Below are 23592 nucleotides of genomic sequence, written 5' to 3'. Positions count from 1 at the left end.
GATTCCAGAGCCACAGCAATGTGATTGACTGTCAACTGCCCTTATGAAACCAGTGATGGACAATGAATGCTGGCCAGCCAGCCATGCCTCTGTAAAAAATAACCTTTTAGAATCAACTGTCAGGTTCATGATCCTGTATCCTATTTTTGAATTATAACAAGCTTTCAGACTGCTACTTATTACAGGTTTTTAATATCCCGTTTGTTAGCCTGCAAATGATTAATGCTATCATGACTAATTGCAAGACCAGGCTATATAAACCCAGGACATCAGAAACAAAAGGAACTAGTCCATGTGAGGACCGAAATACGAGTAGCTGTCAGCGATTGAAACTAAACACCGATCATGGTAATCAAGAAACACAACTTGCAAGGGTCCAGCCTAAGGAACAGGAGAAAGTGGATCCATTCTCTGGAGAACACACAATATCCAAGGATTCCTAGTCACATAGCTGTCGTCAAAATTAAAAGTCTGGGGAAAATGAGCAGGAGAAAATAATTGACGAAAATAGGAGAAACATGTTGTAAGAAGAACATCACAGCAAGATGCCATGCCCCGCTTCTCAGTTACACAATATGTCAGTGAAATTAAAATAGAAAAAAATGACACAATTATGAACCAGAGGTTATTAGTATTTAGTAACTGTTCCTTCCGCCTGTTTTTCTCTCTGCATCTTTTCTACTATCTAATTCATGTCTCAATCCCCCTTTTTCACTATTTCTATGTCCCTCAGAAATTGAGAGTCAACTTCAGTCAGTACAATAAACATACACAACTTACCCGGCTGAAGCCTGTGGACCAGGATGCGTAGCTTTCCCCCTCTGAAAGATACTCCTGCAAATCTCTCTCACCTCCATCCCCGTTACAAACTTTCTCTCTTTGAATCCAAACGTTCCAGTTTCATAAATTGGAATGTCTCAGGAAAAAAATACATAATGTTTCGCAACAAACAAAACCAGTGAATTAATAAGACGAACAAAATAGCGCAGCAAGGTTTAGTTTTCACACTCCCAACTCAATATCTTTGTAACAATCCAATACCAAATCTAATCACAGGTGTACACCACATTCAGAAACAAGGAACATAATTCACACAGAAGCTGAATGGAGAATGCCGTGGTTTGCGACTGGAATCTCATAATCAGCATTCATCCTGAGTCAGCAGTTTGCAGACGTCACTGCAAGAGTTTCTGGACCTTCTGGAATATTTCTGTCCTTCACCTGTCCATTGATGTGTAATTCCTAGGGGGCCAGAAACCTTACACTACCTTAGTTCCAGCAGATTCCACCATGCTCCTGTTGATACCTTGATGCCAAGAATGTAATTGTTTCAGAACTGGCCGGTCACTAATGTCTGTTTAATGTTAAAAGGATGTTTCTTGCCACTGTTTGTGGTCTCACTCCGTTTCCAAACCATGATTACTCAAAAGCTGCACACACTGTCATGGTAAGACCAATGAGACAGGGAATGGACAGGGAACGGAGATTTTTTCTGAGTTCATGTCTGAGGATTTTTATTTTTGCCAATTTCACTGTAAATTGTACAGTGGTGTTTGTGGCTGTATATGTATGCGTCTAAAGTATTCCCCACAGTCATATTTTCCACTTTACACTGTGAAGGTGCATCAAGAATGTGAGTTATAAAAGAACAAGGAACAAAGAAAATGGCAGCACGGGAACAGGCTCTTTGGCCCTCCAAGCTGCTCCGAACATGCTGCCCGAATGAACTAAAACTCACTACCCTTCCAGAGACCACATCCGTCTATTTCCATCCTAATCATGCATTTGTCAAGATGCTCCTTAAAAATCACTATCATATCTGCTTCCCCCAGCAGCGAGTTCCAGGCATCCGCCACCCTCGGTGTAAAAAAACATGCCTCATACATCTCGTTTAAACATTGCCACTTGCACCTTAAACCTATTCCACCTAATAATAGACTCCTCCACCCTGCGAAAAAGCTTCTGACTAGCCAGTCTGTCTATGCCCCTCATAATCTTATAGATTTCCATCAGGTCGCCCCTCAACCTCAGTTGACCATGTTTCTCCAATCTCTCCTCATAGCTAATGCCCTCCAAACCAGGCAACATCCTGGTAAATCTTTTTTGTATCCTCTCCAAAGCCTCCACACCCTTCTGGAATTGAACACTATATTCCAAGTGCGGCCTAACTCAGGTTTCATAAAGCTGCAACATGACTTGTCAATTTTTAAACTCAATGCCCCGGCCGATGAAGGCAAGCATGCTTGACTATCTTCTCCACCTGCATTGCCATTTTCAGTTGGAACAACTCTAAAATTCAAAGTGCTGAAGTCTCTGTCTCTCTGCCTCCCTATTCTAGTTGGAAATTCTGCTGGTTATCTCAAGGCAACGTTTTGCCTTCTGGAAGGAAAGAGCAGCCTTTGAAATGACTCAATTCCAGTCAAGTGTGATTTCATTTATGGTGTATTAAGCCTGTGAAAAGGGGATTGTCTATGAATGAGTTTGGTTAGTTGGAACAGTTCTGAAATTCAAAGAGTGGTTAATACATTATCGTGGTTGTTTTCTGTCTGTTTTTTGTTTGTAATTGTAAAAAGGTTCTTGTTAATTTTCTTACCATGCCTGTTACCTACAATCTTAAATAAACTTTGTTTGATACAAGCTCCCGAGTGAGTATTTTGAATCATGCCTGAAGTTGAACATATCATACTTATCCAAGACAAATTCAAGTTAAAAATCTTATGGTTCAGGCGAGGTTCATAAAAGACTTTGGAATTGCTGTGCTGACCATTACAATCTGGTCACATAAGCTATTGATGGTGGTGTCTGACTTTCAAATATATGGCGATGTTATCAAGTCCGTCTGGGATCATTTTGCAACTGAATGATCACAAACCTCTTCCACGCTCATTACCTGAATATCTGCCTAATCACTCCATCTATCGGTAATTTGTTAGACACATTGCCAATCTGATTATCTCTGATTGTTTATTGCTTATTTTTAGATTGTGTCTAGTTGAGAACAAAACATTACCTACATCTTTGTGTTTCCAAACATGGAGCCAATTAAATAAATGTATTGCATTTTCCAGTCACGGTGCTGATGGACATAGAAAATCGTCTCACTCCTTAAGACTGCGAGCAGCGTTTGAATATTGACACTGAACACAATGTACAACATTCATGTACACCTAAACACTATCAGCAGAGCTGGACGAATGCAGCGTTGTTGCATGGATTCGGTGATCGGCAATTCATTGCCCAAGATCATTATTCGCCACCTTACCATGAAAGCCGTTTGCTGATCTCCTCTCGATGTAGAAATGTAATGTGTGAATCGCCGCATCAAACCCTTCTGACGGAGACCTGTCCTCCCATTGGCAAAAAAAATGAAAAAAGAAAACCGTGGGAGATATTACAATGTCAGTTACTCTGTCATGTTAGTTTCTGCTTGCAGGATGCACGTTTACTGTGAGATTATTAATGAATGCTGGTTCATTAGTTGTTACTAAATGGAGTGTCGTCCGTTTCTCTCAGTTGAAAAGTATCTTGTCTCAATAAATGATCCTGGATTCAAGCGACCAATTCAATGAAAGTACAAAAATTCTAATCGACCCCAGTAGCCGCGAGGCTTGTAGTATATTGCTATTGTTTCTTTCTACATCGACATTGCCAGAAGTGATGAGTTTTCCAGCATTTTATCTTACTGCAAACCTGAAATCTTATTCTGTTGTTTGCTTCTGTCCAGGCATTTCTGGAATTGCAGGATGTTTCCAGAATTTTCTGAATAGGTTGATATCTAACACGAAGTGCAGTTTTTGCTTCATTTGATTTCATTACATTATTGCCTTGTACTGAACGAAACATAAAGACAAGGCAAGAGTGGGAAAGCGTTAATAAAATTCAAATCTGTATGTTTGTGGTTGAGGAATACCAAATGTGACTACACTGTGGGACAGCCGGATTGTTTTCCTGATCCATATATATATATATTATATTGCAACAACTGTTTCCTAGCTGAATGCAAACTTGCTTTCAGATAGCTACTTTAATGGAGATATTGTCGCACCTCGGGTTGGGTTACATCAGGCTCTGGATGGATAAATATTTATGATTAAACTGTGATCCTATTACAAAGTGAGTTTCTGTGTGTCTGTGTGCTATTTCGGAATAACGTAATTGTGCGTAATTGTGTTATTTCTCAATTGACTTGTACGTACCAGCATTGTGTACAAATTAATTTAGGAGCGATGAAAAAAAAAACAATTAGTAAATAAATACCGGTGGTTGTGCTCCCAGGTTTCTGTCCTTGCTGATGGTAACGGTCGTTTGTTTGTGAAGTGCTGCTGCAGGAACCTTGGTGAGCTCTTCCAGTGCATCTTATAGATGATGTACATGGCTGCCACAGTTCAACCGCGGTGGAGGGATTGAGTGCTTGTGGAAGTGATGCCAATCAAGCGGGCTGCTTTGCCCTGGATGGTGTCGAGATTCTCAAGTGAAGCTGTAAATCCACTCATCCAGAGTGGAAAAAATTCCATTTTTATCCTGATCTGTGCCTTGTAGATGATGGACGGACATTGGTGGCCTGCAGATTAGTTAATCGCCATAAGATTCCTAGCCTCTTTCCTGCCCTGAAAGGCGCAGTATTGAAATGGCTTATAAAGTTCAGTTGCTGTTCAATGGTCATCCAGGATGTTGATGGTGTGGGGTTCAGCGATGGTATTGCCATTACATTTCAAAAGCGATGGGTTAACTTCCCTCTTGTTGGAAAAGATCATTGCCTGGCATATGTCTGGTGCAAATGTTACTTACCACGGGTCAGTCGAAGAACGGTATTATCCTGGCCTTGCTGTATTTGGACATGGAATGCTTCAATATCTGAGGAGTTGCAAATGATGCTGAATATTGCAGTCATCAGAAAACATCCCAGTTTGGCCTAATGAAGGGAGAAATGTAATTGATGAAGCAGCTGAATGTGGTTGGACGAGGACACTACCCCAAAGAACTCCTGCATTGATGTCCTGGAGCTGCGATGATTGATGTCCAACCGCCACAATCATCTTCCTTTCTGTAAGGTATGTCTCTGTCCAGTGGAGAATTTTACCCCCGATTTCCATTGCATCCAGTTTTGCCAGAGCTCATTGATGCCATACACAGTCAAATGTTCCCTACACATCACTCTCACCTCACTTTTGCCATTCGTCTTTGTTGTCCATGTTTGAACCAAAACTGGAATGAGGTGAGGAGCAGAGTAACTCTGGCGAAACCCAAAGTGAGAGTCAGTGAACAGGTCATTGTTGAGTAAGTGTCGCTTGATACTCCTGATGATGGCTCATTCCATCACTTTACTAATGATCGACAGTCGAAAGTATGACATCAACTGGCCAGAATCGACATATCGAGATTATTGTGTAAAGGACATACCTGGACAATTTTCTTCATTGCAGAAGAACTTTGAACCAAAAGCAGAGCACACATACTGACTGTTACCTCGACTCTCAGGTTCAAAACCTGATGCACTATCGGCTCAGCTACCTAGGCAGAATTCAACCGCCTTGCCCCAGCTCTTTCACTGTCTGACAAAATGGATCACAGCCCTTTACATTTCCTTCCTTGAGTAAGTCCCCCTCTCCAGCATATTTCCCTCACAGAGGGACCGGCAGCCTCACTTTGGCTTCATTTCACAAATCTTCAAACTTGCCCCCATATCTCTGAAGTGGGGAAAATATACAGATGAGTACACTTTAAAAATGACTGCCTGGCACATAAAGAGTTAACTGGGAGAGAGACCATAAACAGGCACTGACTCTTAGCCCAGACAACTACTTGAGATTAAAACATGCAGACAACTACTTGTAAATTAAAACATGCAGGAATTAAATACTGCAGGAAGCCAGTGGAAATAGGGACAGTCCCGGGACAAAAGGGTCTGTTAAAGAGATTAGCCACAAATGGGAATGGGAATACATAAATGCAGGAAAGCCAATTACGATATGAATGAGCAGAAACTAAAACCATTGATGGTCACTGACGTAGGAAATGTATCCATTCATAGAACAATGCGATGTTCACATGCTTATGTCTGTATCTGTCTGTATTTGTCTATAACGAAGTGTTAACGGTCGATCACCTACTTGATTACAACGATGTGATAATGGCTAGCTGTCCGGTCCGGTAGCTGTCTTGAAGCACTGCGGAATGCCAGTGACTTTTCTCCACGAAGCTTCGTGAAAATAAGACTGTATTCTTGAAACCTTCAAGCCTGACTCAGTGGTACATTTCCCACATCTCTTAAAATTGTAACGCCTTTCCCTACTCCTTCAGAGTGCATGAGTAAACTTTACCCAAGCAAGTAAATTCTTGAAAGGAAACTAGCGTTTTATTATCAACGAACCCTTGACTGTGCTTTATATTATATTGCACCACTTTCGCATCAGCGGGGCTTTTCATTAACACTTTAACAAACTGCACTGGCTTATCCGGTTTTACCACGTCTGTCTTCCCAATGCTTTTCTTAAACCACAAACACTGCGACTTTATGCGTCCTAATTTATTACAGTGTAAACAACTAAGGCTTGCATTTGTCTTCCACTCTCACGTGTTTCCTTTTTAAATGTAGTTGCACTGTCTTATTGTCTACCACAAGATCTATTTACCGTTGCCACATAGGGATTGTCCTTTTCCCTAGTTTCCATCCCTTACAGGCTGAAACTGCTGCCGGAAACCAAACTTTTATTCATGAAAACATTCACAATCAGCTGCCATTTCTGCTGCTAATCCTCTGCTTTAACCCTCTGCTCCTCCGCATGGGTTCTTAGTACTTCAGGAAGCGAATTTATACGCTTTTCTCTTTGAGCTTCATACATGTGGTCTATTTTCAAATCCCTCATCCCCCTATCAAAATTACATTGCTGGAATCCAAATTCGAGGTACTTTTGACTAAGAGTTTTCCTTAGGTTGTTTATAGGCTTCTCATACTAGTTGATGTTCACTTAAGAAGGTTTTTTTTTCATTTAATCATAATTCCCAGACACCTCCTTTGATAGGTGGCAATGACCTCACAATCTCCCCCTATTAAATTTGTTTCAGTCAATAATATCCATGTGGCAAGTGGCCATTTTATTTGTTTAGTTACTTTCTCAAATAAAATGAAAAATGCATCTCCATCCTCCTCATCAGACAGTGGTAACACTTGAACATATATAAATAAATGCCCACCAGGTCTTTGACTGCAACGCTGCCGCTCTTTCTCACTGTCCTCATCAATATTCTCAGGCTGTACATTATTACTTGACCTCTGCCATTTTAAATTGATGTGCGCTTTATATATTGCAGTCTCCCAATTTAAAATTCTATCTGTTTTTCTCTTTCCTCCCTCCATTTTTACCTTTCCTCTCTCTCGTTTTCTTCTTATTCTGCTCGGGTTCATCTTTCTTTATTTTCCTTTTTCTTCTGCTCGGGCTATCCTTTCCGTTTCTTTTACTCTGATCTGTAATTCAAGTAGTTTCATTTTTTTTCTGTTTATTCCTGCCTTTCTCTTTCTTTCGCCTCTGCTTTTAATCACAATTCGAACTGTTTTATATGCTTTTCATGTTCAAGCTGTTTCTTTGTAACTAATTTCTAGCCATTTCCAAATATTCCGATTGTGTTTCTGGGAATTTCAAATGCTGAGCTATCACAACAATTATCTCAGCCTTCCCCACACCGTCAGGTAAAGTCAACTACAACGTTTTTGAAAATTCCAAAAGTTTAGTTTTGATCATCTTTTGTAAATCACCCTGACTGACCCATTCCAACTCCAGGAACCCTTTTGCCTGCGAAAGAGCCATTATTCCGCAAGGAACTCCCTACTTAAAACAAAGGTGATATTTGAAAACAAAACGAAAAACAGGCTCACCACTCACTTTCGATGAGTCGAAAAAGCGCAAAGCAAACAAGGAATATAGATTTTATTCCCGGACAAGCCCTCCCTCCCCCCCCCCCCCCGCCCAATTTTTATAATCCTAGTTAGAATATACAAGGCTTTTTATGAACTCAGCCCAGATCATACATTTTCCATTTTGAACTTGGAACGATGAGCACACAATGGTTCACTCCAGGTATGATTCAAGTAACCGACGAGGGAGCTTTTTTCAAATTAAGTTCATTTAAAAATACAGTTGAACTATGAATGAAAAAGCAGCAATAACCTCTTGCCAATTACAACCAAAATATTGTTTGAACTTTAACAGCTCAGTTGATTGTTCCAAACTAACTTCCACAAACGTGCACCCCATTCTAAACTTGTCACAGAATGCAAGTATACTCGCTTGATGATGGACCTTTCAGCTTTATAACCCCTGTTGTGGATTACTCCTTTGGATGTTGAATTGAAAACACTGAGGCTTTCCGGCCCTGGATGTTACAGCACACCTCAATAGACAAATTAACTACTTGCCTCCAGCTTTTAGCTAGCCAGCCACTGACATCAACATTGCCAATACCAGGGTGAAAGACAAAAAATCACTGCTTTCAACCTGCAGTACAAACAGCTTCTGCCAAATGAAAGCAAACCCCTTTGGATTTCTCCTGTGAAGAAAAACTTTTCCAAGGTACTACCTGACCTGTCAATAATTTTTCACGAAACAATTAAAAAGTGTTCATAAAACTCCAGCATTAGTTCAAATTAGGCATGAACATGTTGTCAATTATATTGCTTCAGCAACAATTAGATGACACCATACAGACCACATGGTGCCAAAACCAAGACTGCTTAAAAAAAACTTGAAAAGGCACAGTATAGTCACACATCGCATTTGTTGTATTAGATTGAGATTCGGAAACATATTGTGCTGATTTAAAAGAGTGAGTTGTGGAATCACGTGGTGTTTTATTATATTGAGAATTGGAATTATGCTGTGTTCTTGTATCAACCTGAGTTGTCGAAACATATTGTATTGTTTAGTTTGAGAGTTGGATAGGTGTGTTGTAACATCGAGAGTTGTGAAATACTTTTGTGTTGTATTAATTTTAGAAACAGGAATCATACTATCTTGTGGTATTAGTTTGTGATGTGGATTCTTGTTGTGTTGCTGTATCAGATGTTGATGTGGAAATATTTTATGTTTTTGTATTAGATTGAAATGTGGAATCACATTCTGTTTTTGTATTCGATTAAAACATGCAATCATATTCTGTTGCTCAATTACATTGAGATGGGATATCATGTTGTGCATTATTAAACTGAGGTGTGGAATCACATTGCACTGTTATGTTAGACTGAGATGATAAACCATATGTTGCATTAGATTGAGATGTGGATTCATAATTTGTTGCTTTATTAGGATCAGATGTGAAATCATGGTGATGTGTAGATTGAGATGTAAAATCATATCATGGTGTTGTAAAAGTTGAGACGTTTAGTCATTCAAAGAACAAAGAACAAAGAAAATTACAGCACAGGAACAGGCCCTTTGGCCCTCCAAGCCTGCACCGACCATGCTACCTGGCTTAACTAAAACCCCCTATGCTTCCGAGGGCCATATCCCTCTATTCCCATCTCATTCATGTACTTGTCAAGACGCCCCTTAAAAGTCACTACCGTATCCGCTTCCACTACCTCCCCCGGCAATGAGTTTCAGGCAGCCACCACTCTCTGTGTAAAAAATCTGCCCCGTACATCTCTTTTAAAACTTGCCCCTCGCACCTTAAACCTATGCCCCCTAGTAATTGACTCTTCCACCCTGGGAGAAAGCTTCTGACTATCCACTCTGTCCATGCCTCTCATAATCTTGTAGACTTCCATCAGGTCTCCCCTCAACCTCCGTCACTCCAGTGAGAACAAACCAAGTTTCTCCAACCTCTCCTCATAGCTAATGTCCTCCATACCAGGCGACATTCTGGTAAATCTTTTCTGTACCCTTTCCAAAGCCTCCACATCCTTCTGGTAGTGTGGCGACCAGAATTGAACACGATGTTCCAAGTGCAGCCTAAATAAGTTCTATAAAGCGACAGCATGACTTGCCAATTTTTAAACTCAATACCCTAGCTGAAGAAGACAAGCATGCTGTATGCCTTCTTGACTACCTTATCCACCTGCTTTGCCACTTTCAGTGACCTGTGTACCTGTACACCCAGATCCCTTTGCCTCTCAATACTCCAAAGGGTTCTGCCATTTATTGTATTAGGCCTTCCAAAATGCATTACCTCACATTTGTCCTGATTAAACTCCATCTGCCACCTCTCCGCCCAAGTCTCCAACCGATCTATATTCTGCTGTATCCTCTGATGGTCCTCTTCGCTATCTGCAAATTCACCAAACTTTGTGCCGTCCGCAAACTTACTAATCAATCCAGTTACATTTTCCTCCAAATCATTTATATATATTACAAACAGCAAAGGTCCCAGCACTTATCCCTGAGGAACACTACTTATCACAGCCCTCCATTCAGAGACGCATATTGCATTGTTGTTTTAAGTTGAGATGTGGAACCACATTTTGTTCTTGAATTAGTTGTCGATAATTTATTGTATGATCTCCGCGTCGAGGAGTCACATATTTAGAACCTGAATGTTATAGAAAATAACTGCATCACAGAATAGTTTGGAATTGTCCTGACAGTGAAACTCTGGCATTGAGAATTTAATTTTTGTAAAGTTCCGGCCAGGTGAAGAACAACACTGAAGCAAGATAAGATCTAAAGATGTGGTGATAAAGATGAGACCATCTTTAGCCACTCATTTGATTCGATAATAAATGCGATCATTATTTTTCAGTCTTTGAAACACAGTGATTCAGTCTCAGAAATAAACAGATTACACACCCTTAATCGATGTTGTCATATGTTTGTGCATTTTAAGACAAATCTATTTTGAGTGATGATGCAATGCCAATTCCCGAGACGTGATTCCGCACTGCATAAATTCAGGTCTTTATGAATATACCACCTCAGAGTAAATGCAGAGGATACCTGCAGACCTAAGTGACACGTCACTTCAAACTGGAAATGACATTTCAAATGGTGAAGAAAGTTTTCTACACTATGCTTGGTGTTATTGGTGTACCTGGTAAGTGACTGCAATCATTGAAGTTGCCAAAATCTGCGAGTGACTTAATTCTCCCCATTATACAGACACCCGAATATGATAATATTTACTGCTCCAGGGAACGGTCTGTATTGGTTAGTGTCTGATCCCGGCGAGTCTGAAAGTGGGTGGGGTCTGATCCGGGAGAGGAACTGAACATGGTTAGGGTCTAATCCCTGGAAATCTCTGAACGTGATTGGCGTCTGATCACAGGTAGTATTGAATCTGTTTAGCATCTGATCCCAGGGAGGGTCTGAACCTGGTTAGTCTAAGATCAGGGGGAGGGTCTGCACCTGGTAAGTGTCTGATCCCGGGGACGGTCTGAACCTCGTTGCTGATGATCCCAGCCAAGGTCTGAACCAAGGTCAGTGTCCAATCTCTGGAACGTCTGAATCTTGTTAGTGTTTGATCCATGAAAGCACCTAACCCTGGTTAAAGGCTGATGCTGGAGACGGACTGAACCTAGATCGTGTCTCATCCGGGTGTTTGTATGAACCTGATTAGTGTCTCATCCCAGAGAGAAACTGACCTGGTTAGTGTGTGGTGGGAGTTGATGGCCTAGTCGTATTATCGATGGAGTATTAATCCCGAAGCTCTGCGAATGTACTGGGAAGCCGGGTTCGAATCCTGGCACGACAGATAGTGGAAGTTGAATTCAATAAAAAAAATGGAATTAGGAATCTACTGATGACCATGCAACCGTTGCCAATTGTCGAAAAATCCCATCTGGTTCAACAATGTAATTTAAGGAAGAAAATCTACTATCCTTACGAGGTCTGACTTGGCTGTGACTACAAAGCCACACCAATGTGGTTGACCCTCCACTGTCCTCTAAGGGGAAGTAAGGCTGGGCAATAAATGGTCGCCAGCCAACAATTCCCAGGTTCTAGGAATGTACAATAAAAACATCCTTCCTTTCACTTGGCGACCAGGACTGCAGATCATAATTCAGCTATGCTCAACTACGTTCTATAAAATTCCAAAATGACCTCCCTTCTTTTGTAATCTATACCTTTATTGACAAAGTCAAGTGTCTCATATACCTATTCGCCAAAATGCACTTCTGTCTTCAGAAATCTATGGACGAACACGCCACGGTCATTTTGTTCTTCAGAACCTCCTAGTTTCATGCTATTAATTGAATTCTTCGTTGTCTAATTACTCTTTTAAAAATGAACCACCTTTCACTTTTCCGGGTTAAAATTGCCTTTTATCTGATCATTTTCCCATTCCATTTATAATTTCCTGTAGCCGAAGATGCTTCACAACAGACGTAACCACCTAGCCAATTTTTGTGTCAACTTCAAACATTAATTCTCTGTTCACATCGTCATCTATGTTATTTATAAATTGTTGTTGAATAATAGTGATCCCAGCAAAGATCCCTGTGGAATGCCACTGGACACGGGTTTGCTGTCACTAAAGTAGCCTTCTGTCATCACCCTCTTATCGACAACTGAGCCAGCTTTGAATCCACCTTATCAAATTTCATAGTATTCCATGTGCATTTGTGCTATTTATAAATTTTGCATGTGGGATCTTACCAAAGGTTTTGGTGAAAACGCTATAAACTACATGAACTGCCCAACCCTAATCTACACAATTGGTCACCTCCTTTGAAAAATAAATCAAACTAGTTAGGCATGACCGCCTTTGACAAAGCCATGCTGACTATCGCTGATCAAGCCTTGCTTTTTCCAGGTGCAGATAAATTCTCTCCTTCAGAATTTTCTCCGATAGTTTCTCGAACACTGACTTGAGACTCACTGATCTGTAGCTTGCAGGATTATCTCTACAAAACTTCTTAAATACTGGAGTCATATTAGCAGCTCTCCCGTCTTTTGGCACCTCTCCCATGACCAGAAAGGATTGAAAGGTTTGGGTCAGAGCAACTACAATCTCCTCCCATGGCTTCCACAGCAGCCTGGGACACAATTCAGTGGACCGAGATATTTCTCCACTTTTACCCCTGCTAACACCTCCAATAACTTCTCTTTCCCTGTGCAATTTGTTCAAGAATCATGCACTCTCTCTCCCTGAGTTCTATAGCTTTATTCTCCTTTTCCAGGGTGAAGATGGATTTGAAGCATCGTTCAGCTCTCTGCCGATGTCCTGTGGCTCCACCCACAGATGGGCTCTTTTGTCCCAAATTGACCCTAATCTTTTCCAGGTTATCCACCACCAATTGAAATACTTAGAGCATATGTTGAGAGTTTCACTGCTTTCACCATATATAGCCTTCTCACATCCTCTCTTCACTCTCCCAATTGCTTTCTTATGCTCCACCCTGTACTTTCTGTAAACCATTAATGCTTCCACATTTTTACTCCCATTGTACCGACTGAAAATCTCTCTCTTTTCTGTTCCTTTTCATCTCATCCTGAACATACTGTTCATCCATGGTTCTCTGGGCTTGCTAATCCTTCCTGTCTCCCTGGAGCAAACATGTTGGGCCTGTACATTTGCTTTTGAACACTCCCACAGCTCTTCTGTAAACTTGCACATTAGTTGCTGTTCCCGGCCTACTTGGGCCAGATCCTGCCTTATTTAATTAAAATCCGATCTCCCTCAATTCAAAACATTTGTTTTGCATCATGTTATTTATTAATCCATAATAAGCTCACTTGTACCATGTTGTGAGTGCTATCATTACCGTGCTCCCTCATCACCACCACAACCACCTGTCAGGATTCATTCTCCAAAATTAGGTCCATCATTGCGCTGCCCCTTGTTGAAGCCTTTATATTTCACCTGAAATGCCTTCCTTCATACACTTCAAGAAATTCAAAACATCAAGACTTTAACACTATGCCTATCCGGATTAATGTTGAGAAAGTTGAAATCAGCAGATATCTGATTGTAATATTGTAACCTGATTGTAATATTGTGAAATGCGCACATATTTGCTCCTCACTTTCTCGCCGACTATCTGGGGGTATATAATAAAAACCCAGCAATGTCGCTGCGCCTCTTTTATTCCCAATGTGTACCCATACAGCTTCACTCGATGCCCGCTCCGAGATAAAGTCTTTCTTTACTGCAGTAACTAACTCCTTGACAAAGAATGCAATGCCTCCTCCTCTTATACGCCCTCCCCTCTCTTCTGAAGCTTTTAATATCCAGAAATTTGAGCTGACTATCCTGTACCCCCACCCCCCTCAGCACCATCTCTGTGATGGCTGCTAGATCACAATTCCATGCATCAACCCTTAATTATCTGTTTTACTTTTAATATTCCTGGCATTAAAGGAGAAGTCTTGCCTTACCTTCTTCCCTTGTAATTTGATACGGTTTTACTCCCTCTGACTTGATTGTTTTACAGTATTATGCTGTGTCCCCATTCTGTTCATGGTTTATGTCCCGGCCCCTTGCTGAATTGGTATAAACTCCTCCCAACAGCACTAACACATCCGCTGGCAAATATGTTCTTGCCACTCTGGTTCAGATATCGAAAGTGCGGCTTATACAGATCCCACCTTCCCCAGAAACTGACCCAGTGATCCAGACACCTAAAGCACTCCCTGCTGAACCAACTCTTAAGCCATGGATTCACCTACACTGTTCTCCTATATCTGTGCTCCCTAGCACTTGGTACTGCGAGTCATCCAGAGATGACAATACGAGAGGTGCTGCTTTTTAATTTATTGCCTCGTCTCCTGAATTCTTGATGCAAATCCTCATCCCCATTCTACCAATGCCATTGGTACCAGCATATAGCATGACCTCTGATTTTTCGCCGTCACTCTTGAGGGCATCCTGCACCCATTTAGTGGCACCCGTCCCCTGGCACAAGAGAGGCAGTACACCAACCTGGAGTCACTTTGACAGACACAGTGCTGCCTATCTGTACCCCTTACTATTGCTCTTCCTCTCCTTCTCCCCTCTCCAACAGAGAGGCTGCATGGGTGCCGGAGGCTTGGCACTGTCTGTATTCCCTGGTGGTACCAACTCTCCAATCAGCCATCCAAAGGGATACTGGTTTGGGAGCGAGTAAGGGGACTTATGAACTGTCGGTTTCTCTTGGACTGTCTGGTGGTCACACATTCCATTCCATACACAAGTTCTTTCAGCAATGGTGTGTGTACCTCTCCAAATATGCTATTCAGGATGCTCTCAGACTTACGGATGCTCAGCGGTGTACCTAACCACCATTCCAATTCTGAAACCTGAGCTGGCAGGAGCTATGACTGGGTACACGTCCTACACACTTTGTTGGTCCCTGGCACTGAAAATGTGCCAGGTTCCGCACAAAGAGCAGAAGGTGCAAATCATCACTCGCATTCCATGATTAAACCATTTAAATGAATACTTAGTAGACTTCTTAAAACAAAATAAATTAAATTACTTCCTGGTGATTGACAATTTAACGTGGTTTGAAAATACCCACCAGGACTTATCCACCAAATAGCTGCTCCCCTTGGTTCACTTTAACCTCGGAGCACCACTGCCTTAACTACTGACGACTTTCCCTGCAGCCGGCAAAAAGGAAAGTGGATCAGGCCTAATCGTTACACTCATTTGTATTTCCCTGAACCATGCGCTCTCCCCCCAGGTCTGAGATCTGCTGCCCCCACAAATCTTTACAGTATCTTGCAGGAGGAGTTCCTGAAGTGTATACAGTTTGCATTTCTGGACCAATGCATTGAGGAACAAAATATGGGACATTCCACTCTCGATTGGGTGTTGTGTAATGGGAAACTAATAACTTACAGTCAAGTTCTATGAGACACCTTGGGGATGACCAAGTAAAATATGATAGAATACTTCATTTAGATGGTGAGTGATGCAGTTGATTCTGACATTGCAAAAATTGTTTATTCTTGTCTTGTCTTTGTGCAAAAGTGAAAAGGGAAAAGTGGCCAAACCATGCCCGACAATGGAGGTTAGAGATCCTGTTGAAACCAAGGCTCGAGCCAAGGAAGAGGCATACAAGTTGGCCAGAACAAAAACAACAGTCCTGAGGATTCAGCAAATAAATTGATTAAGAAGGGGAAAATTGAATATGAGTGTAAGCTTGTGGGGGACATAAAAGCTCGCTGCGCAAGTTTCAACAGGTATGTGAAAATACAAAGATTGTGAAGACAAATATAGGTCACTTACATTCAGAAACCGAGGGATTTATAATTCTAGAACAAGGACAGGGCTGACCAACTAAAACATACTTTACTTCTGTCTTCACCAAGGAGGGTACAAATAACAAACTAGAAATCTTGGGGAACCGAAGTGTTACTTAGAGAGGTGAACTGAAGCAAATTATTAATAATCGGAAAATCCTGTGAGGAAAATAGATGGGATTGAAGATTGATAATTCACCACAGTGCTGTTGAGGCCACAACTGCAATGTTGTTTGGTCTCCTTATCTGAAGACCGATTTTCTTGCAATAGACGGAGTGCAGCAAATGATTATCAGACTGATTAGTGGGATTCCAGATGTATGGGAGGCGATTGAGGCAGTTAGGATTATATTCACTGTATTTCATAACAATGGGGTAATCTCCTGGTATTGCATAAAATTCTAGGTAAGGGAGATGTAGGAAGCATGTTCCTGATGGTGGGGTTTGCAGAGCCAGAAGTCATGGTCTAAGGATATGGGGTCAACCATTTAGGAATGATATAAGAATACATTTAATCTCTGAGATAGTTTACTACTGCAAGAACCAGTTGAAGGCAAATCGTTGTAAGTTTTCAAGAAGGAGCTTGATGTAGCGAAGGGGATCCAAGCCTACAGGCGGAGGGTGGGATCAGAATATCAATTTGGATGATCAACCACAATCATAATGAAAGGCGTAAGATGCTCTAAAGGCGAATTTATCTATTCTTGAATCGATTATCTATATTGCTGTCTTAACCTGATCATTGGCTGAACCTGGTGTGTTTCTGAACCAAGTGTGTGTCGCAGGCTGGGATTGGTCTGGACCTGCTGTCGATTTGAGCCTGGTGTGTTTCTATACTTGGTGTGTTTCGAAGCTGATGTGGGTTTGAACCCGGTGTGAGTCTGAGCCTGGTGTTTTTTTTCTATATTTGGCATGTTTCTGAACATGATGTCGGTCTCAACCTGGTCTGTTTCTGCATCTGGTATGTCTCTGAACCTGGTGTGAGTCTCAACGTGGTGTGTGTCTGAAGCTGGTGTGTTTCTTAACCATTTGTGGATCTGAACCTGGTGTGGGTCGCAACCTGATGTGTGCCTGATTCTGGTGTGTGTCTGAACCTTGTGTGGGTCTGAGCCTGGTGTGGGATTGAACCCAGTGTGATTCTGAACCTGGTATATCTTTGAACCTGGTGTGGTTCTGAACCTCCTGTGGGTCTGAACCTGGTGTGGATTTGAAGTGGGTGTGGATCTGAACCTGGTGTGGGTCTGAACCTGTTGTTAGTCCGAGCCTGGTGTGGGTTTGAAACTGGTGTTATTCTGAAGCTGGTTTTTGTTTGAACCTGGTATAGGTTTGAACTTGATGCGTTTCGGAACCTGGTGTGGGTTCTGAACCTGTTAATTCTCTGAACCGATTGTGAATCTGAGTCAGGTGTGGTTTCTGACTCAGGTGTGAGTCAGAAAATGATGCGGTTCTGAGACATGATTCTGAACCGGGTGTTCATCTGAGGAAGGTGTGCATCTGGTGTAGGACTGAAACCCTTGTGAGCTGAACTTGGTTTGGGATTTAACCTGATGTGCGTCTGAACCTGATGTGGGTCTGAGCCTGGTGTGGGTCTGAACCTGGAGTGGATTTGAACCTGGTGTGGGTTTCAATCTGCTGATTTGCTGAAGCTGTTGATTGACTGATCTTGGGGCGGATGCGTACTTTGAGATGTTCTGGGCCAATGAGTCTGTGCACCTGGTTATGCAGAGGTGTCGGGTGTGGTATAAACCTGGGGAGGGCTTCAGGCCAGGTAGAGCACTTCCTCTTCCCCCAAACAAACAACTTAATTACTTCCCTCACTACCCAAACCTTGGCAAACACCTCGCAGCACCACTCCTAATTCTACACAAGCTTCAATATTTCCAAGGGTCCCTACATCCATCCGTATCCCACACCTGCACTCACAGTTCACCCCTGAATCCTTAAATTCATGTCCATTCTGAAACCAAAAGCCATCTGCCGCTAACTCACTACCACCACACGCCAATTGCAGTACTTCCCTACTCCACTTCCCCATGTCCTTACCTCTTCACACTCCACCGATCGACATCTAACCTACACTTCCAGCTTTCCTTTTTGAACACAATCGACCGAAATTGATGACTAAGTCCTGGCTTTACAATCCGGATCGAGAGGTGTAATCGGGTAATTCTCAGTCTTTATTCCCTTTTCTCTTGTGCAGTGAACTTATTGGCGATTTTTATCTTAACCCGGGGGAAGTGTGGCCTCTCCACCTGCACCACTCGCTACTTGGTGGCCATGGCGATGTCGGATCTGATGGTCATTATCACTCAGGTCATACTGTGGAGGCTCAGTTATTACTATTTCGGATATACTTTTCTGGACATCACCCCCGTGTGCAGTGTTCACACTATCCTGTTTTGTGCCGCCATAGACTGTTCTGTCTGGTTCACCGTCACTTTCTCCTTTGACCGATGTGTAGCCATCTGTTGCCAGAAGCTGAAATCAATATATTGCACTGGGAAAACTGCGGCTGTCATTCTAGCAACAACTGGCATCCTGCTCTGTGCAAAAAACATCCCCTGGTACTTTACACTGGAACCTGGAGAGATAATCGACAATGTACCATGGTTCTGTATTGATAAACCAAGTTATTACTCTGACCCCGGATGGATGGGGTTTGACTGGTTTGATATGGTTTTAACCCCATTGCTCCCATTCAGTTTAATCCTGTTGATCAACACACTGACAATCAGACACATTTTACTGACGAGTCGAGTCCGGAAGCGACTGAGGGCGCAGAGGAACGGCGAGAAGCGCAGTGACCCAGAGATGGAGAGTAGAAGGAAGTCTGTGATTTTACTGTTCACCATATCTGGCAGCTTCATTCTCCTATGGTTGTTGTATGTTATAGAATTCTTATATTATAGTATTAGTGGAACAGATCCCAATGATTATAACAATTCTGAATATATATATCAACAATTCGCATATATGCTCCAGAATTTGAGTTGCTGTACAAACACGTTTATTTATGTGGTGACTCAGTCCGACTTCAGGGAGCAGATCAAGATCATAGTGACGTATCCATTCACGTCGATTATTCAATTAAAGAATAAACAAATGAATTGACAACAGACTTCCAAATGGCGTAAATGTTCCACTAACTTTACATACATCTAACCTGGGACACAAAATTATTTCAAAACCATTTTGAATAAAATGTCTCAACAAAATATGCTCTTTAAGCACAAGAATGACATTTCAAATGCAATTGAGGTGAGAATCTAACACAAGATAAGCGAGGTCGAGCCAAATACTATCAAAGTAATTTTTAGAAATGAGATTGATTTCTATGATTTCTATGATGATTGCACCAGATTTCAGATGAGGAGAAGTTTTGCAGTTTCAGCTGAGATTTGGAGACAATATTTTCATCGGTATTAGCATTTGGAATACTGCGTCCAGTTCTGGTCGCCACACTACCAGAAGGACGTGGAGGCTTTGGAGAGAGTACAGAGGACGTTTACCAGGATGTTGCCTGGTATGGAGCGGCTTAGTTATGAGGAGAGATTGGGTAAACTGGGGTTGTTCTCCCTGGAAAGACGGAGGATGAGGGGAGACTTAATAGAGATGTATAAAATTATGAAAGGCATAGATAGAGTGAACGGTGGGAAGCTTTTCCCCAGGTCGGTGGTGACGTTCACGAGGGGTCATAGGTTCAAGGTGAAGGGGGGGAGGTTTAATACAGACATCAGAAGGACATATTTTACACAGAGGGTGGTGGGGGCCTGGAATGCGCTGCCAGGCAAGGTGGTGGAGGCGGACACTCTGGGAACGTTTAAGACTTACCAAGATAGCCATATGAACGGAGTGGGAATGGAGGGATACAAAAGAATGGTCTAGTTTGGACCAGGGAGAGGCACGGGCTTGGAGGGCCGAAGGGCCTGTTCCTGTGCGGTATTGTTCTTTGTTCTTTATTGCGGCAAAGGAGGATGTATCATTGCTGAGCAGCTTGTTAAAGATGGGAACTGTGGTGAGCCCCATGAGTTCCATGGAGAATGACAAATTGATCTCCTTGTGGGACTCGATAAATATGAATTCGCTGGGTACAGTCAATTGCACATCCAGATGGAAATCGCCACCTGAGCCCTTTATGTGGCACACCCGCCAAGGAACTGCGCATACGACCGTCCGGTCAGGAATCGATGTTCCTGATAATTGGACCTTTCTGGATTGCTATCAGCTGCTAGCATTCTACCACAATCTGCTACTGCTGCTGCTCTTGACCTGGGTGCTGCTTAGACTGCGACTGAGCCTGGGTGGAACTGAGTCTACTACTGACCCTGTGTGCAGTGAGACTACCACTGACCTTGGGTGCAGCTGAGACTGTTATTGACCTTGGGTACTGCGGCTGCTGCCTGAAGCAGCTCACTTTCTGCTGCAGGAATCTGGAGGACAGCTGCTGAGTAGAGTGAGAGAGGCTGAGAAAACTGCCTGGAACCTGAGGCCTGGGGTTTGAAGGATTCTTCAACCTACCAGAGATCAGAGGAAAGGACTGAGCCAGGACTTGGTGTCCAAAGTATCATCGGAATTCAGTGCCTGCTTTTGGAAGGGAGGAGCTGTGTTTTTCTTCCACTCCATATATGTGCGGGAGGTGAAGACCAGTTAATAATTCACTGCTTGGCCTCCCCTGGGCTGCAGACCAAAATCCTGCCCCAATTCCACCCTGAGACAAGCACCTTTCTCTCTGCCTGACCTGTGACACTTGCCCACATTTGTCGTTCCCCCTTGTCCTCCCTTCTGTTCCTCTTGCTCGTCCCTCTCTATCCCTCCTGCTTCGAGCTACATTCCGTTTAACATGGGGGGAGAGTCTGCATTCCACCTGCTCTCCTCCTGTTATGAACATTACCATTCTATTGCCTGCAAAGTAATGTGTCAGCAAATGGTAACTAATTCCAAGTTCGATCGTTATTGAACTCAACAACATTTGCTAGGGGCGGCGAGCTTCATCACATTCCATTTAATTGGATTGCAGTTAAAAAGAATGAAATTTGTTGAAGTTGTTTGAAATTGAATTATTGATTCAATTGTGACTTTGAATTTATCCATCTTCGAAATTCTAAGAATAAACATGACGTAATTTAAAAAAAACATTGTTCTCAGACACCTGTTTGTATTAGTAATCGCTCGGTTTTTTGTTATTTAATTTCCCTGACAAAGTTTTTTATAAGGCATCCCAACTGGAGACGCAGGTTCCACCTGTTCGCTAGTAATTTAGTTATGATTTGATCAAGATGTATAAGTCACTATCCCATAAAGTCGCAATAAAACCAGGAATCGTTACAAACAATTGCAACAGCCTTAGCGATGTAACAGCAAGATCTATAACATTGAGGGTTCAAGCGGAATTGACCTAAGTTTCATCAACACAACACTGAAAGAAGGTATATATCTGAGAGCTCGAGGCAGTCTGGAGATGGACGGGGAAGTGTAAACATTGTTGGAATCAGCTCCATAGCGTTACCTTCGACATAATATGTGCATATACTTACGAACAATTAATAAAACATTGCTGGCAATAAGACTGTTAAGCCTAGTTGGTGATGTCCGAAGTAGAATTCTTCGAGATAGATACCTAGGGAATTGATCTCCATGGAATCATGGACAATGATTCATTGGTGAGGTCCTGAAACATCGAATGTTATGGAGTCGCTGATTTTCGCATCTGCCGGGCAATCACATATGATTGCAGTTTGCAGCATCCTCCATCATCTGGTGTTCTGAAAGCATCTCACAATGAAGCCAGCTCAGGACGAGGAATGGCCCTTCGATGAGGAAAAGTAATCATGAAGAAGGTGGAAGGAGAATATTAGGGACAGAACGATACTGATGATTAAGGCCGAATGGTAGCAGATTGGAGATGAGCTGAAGGGCAGGGTCGTAGATTGGCACATGTGTCAATGAAGGACATTGCTATGGCTGGAGACATGCTCACGCAGCATCGCTACACATGATATCTGCCTTGAACTGCAGTGCAGGTTGGCCTGGGAGGGAGAGGAGCGTGTTGGGAAATCCAAGCACGTGGTATTGTATCAATCATATCAGATATGAGGAAACGTTACTCTATAATGCCAGCAGTCTGACGCTGAGAAGAATGAAGTCCTCTGACCGCATAATGACCTCAAAATGAACTGATTGCTATGTAAATATATGGAAGAGCAGCTACCAACATCAAGGGAGACGCCCACGTGCTACCCGCAAGGCAGTCCTGCTCAGTGCCCTTAACTCATGTCCCACTGTTACAACTGAATGTTTATTTGGAGTAAGGGCAATTATGAGGCTATTATGCAGGAAATTAGAGGCATAAAATGGAAGGAGGTTTTCTCAGGAAAATGAAACAGAAATGTGGCAAATGTTCAAGGAAAATTTGTCTGGAGCTCTGCACAGCAACGTTCCAATGAGGCAGGGAGTTATGGTAGGTCACCATGGTGCACGAAAGCTGTAACGAATTTAGTCAAGAAGAAAAGAAAAGTCTACAAAAGGTTCAGGGAGCTAGGTAATGTTAGAAATCTAGAAGAGTATACGACTAGTCGGAAGGAACTTAAGAGGGAAATTAGAAGAGCCAAAAGGGGTCATGAGAAGGCCTTGGCAGACAGGATAAAGGAAAACCCCAAGGCATTCTACAAGTATGTTAAGAGCAAGAGGATAAGATGTGAGGGAGTAGGATCTATCAAATGTGACGGTGGGAAAGTCTGTATACAACCGGTAGAAATGGCAGAGGTACTCAATGAATACTTTGCTTCAGTATTCACAGTGGGAAAGGATCTTGGTAGTTGCAGTGCAGATATGCAGTGGACTGAGAAGATTGAGCATGTGGACATTAGGAAAGAGGATGTGTTGGAGCTTTTGAAAAGCATCAAGTTAGATAAATCGCCGGGACCAGATGGGATGTACCCCTGGTTACTGTGGGAGGCGAGGGAAGAGATTGCTGAGCCTCTGGCGATGATCATTGCATCATCAGTGGAAATGGGAGAGGTTCCGGAGGATTGGAGGCTTGCGGGTGTGGTTCCGTAATTCAAGAAAGGGAGAACAGATAGCCCGGGAAATTATAGACTGGTGAGTCTAACCTCAATGGTTGGTAAGTTGATGGAGAAGATCCTGAGAGGCAGGATTTATGAACATCCGGAGAGGAATAGTATGATCAGAAATAGCCAGCACGGCTTTGTCCCAGGCAGATCATGTCTTACGAGCCTAATTGAATTTTTTGAAAATGTAACCAGACACATCGATGATGGAAGAGCGGTAGATGTAGTTTAGATGGATTTCAGCAAGGCGTTTGATAAGGTGCCCCATGCAAGGCGCATTGAGAAAGTGAAAGGGCATGGGTTACAAGGGGACATTGCTTTGTGGATTCAGAACTGGCTTGCCCACAGAAGGCAAAGAGTGGTTGTAGATG

The 23592-nt window shown here is 42.5% G+C and overlaps 1 protein-coding gene across 1 annotated transcript in view; it reads left to right on the top strand.

Moving 5' to 3' along the window:
* LOC144493934 (putative G-protein coupled receptor 139) overlaps positions 1–19265 on the top strand; it is a 35513-nt gene extending 16248 nt beyond the window's left edge. The window contains exons 2-3 of the mRNA XM_078213509.1: positions 186–348; positions 18355–19265. Coding sequence (XP_078069635.1) covers positions 186–348; positions 18355–19265 — 1074 coding nt within the window. The remainder of the gene's footprint in view (positions 1–185; positions 349–18354) is intronic.
* Positions 19266–23592: the final 4327 nt, after the last annotated feature.

Source organism: Mustelus asterias, chromosome 5, assembly GCF_964213995.1.
Source record: "Mustelus asterias chromosome 5, sMusAst1.hap1.1, whole genome shotgun sequence".
NCBI classification, from domain to species: Eukaryota; Metazoa; Chordata; class Chondrichthyes; order Carcharhiniformes; family Triakidae; genus Mustelus; species Mustelus asterias.
Note: the sequence above shows the minus strand (reverse complement) of the source record. Positions and strands in the feature narration are given on the sequence as shown.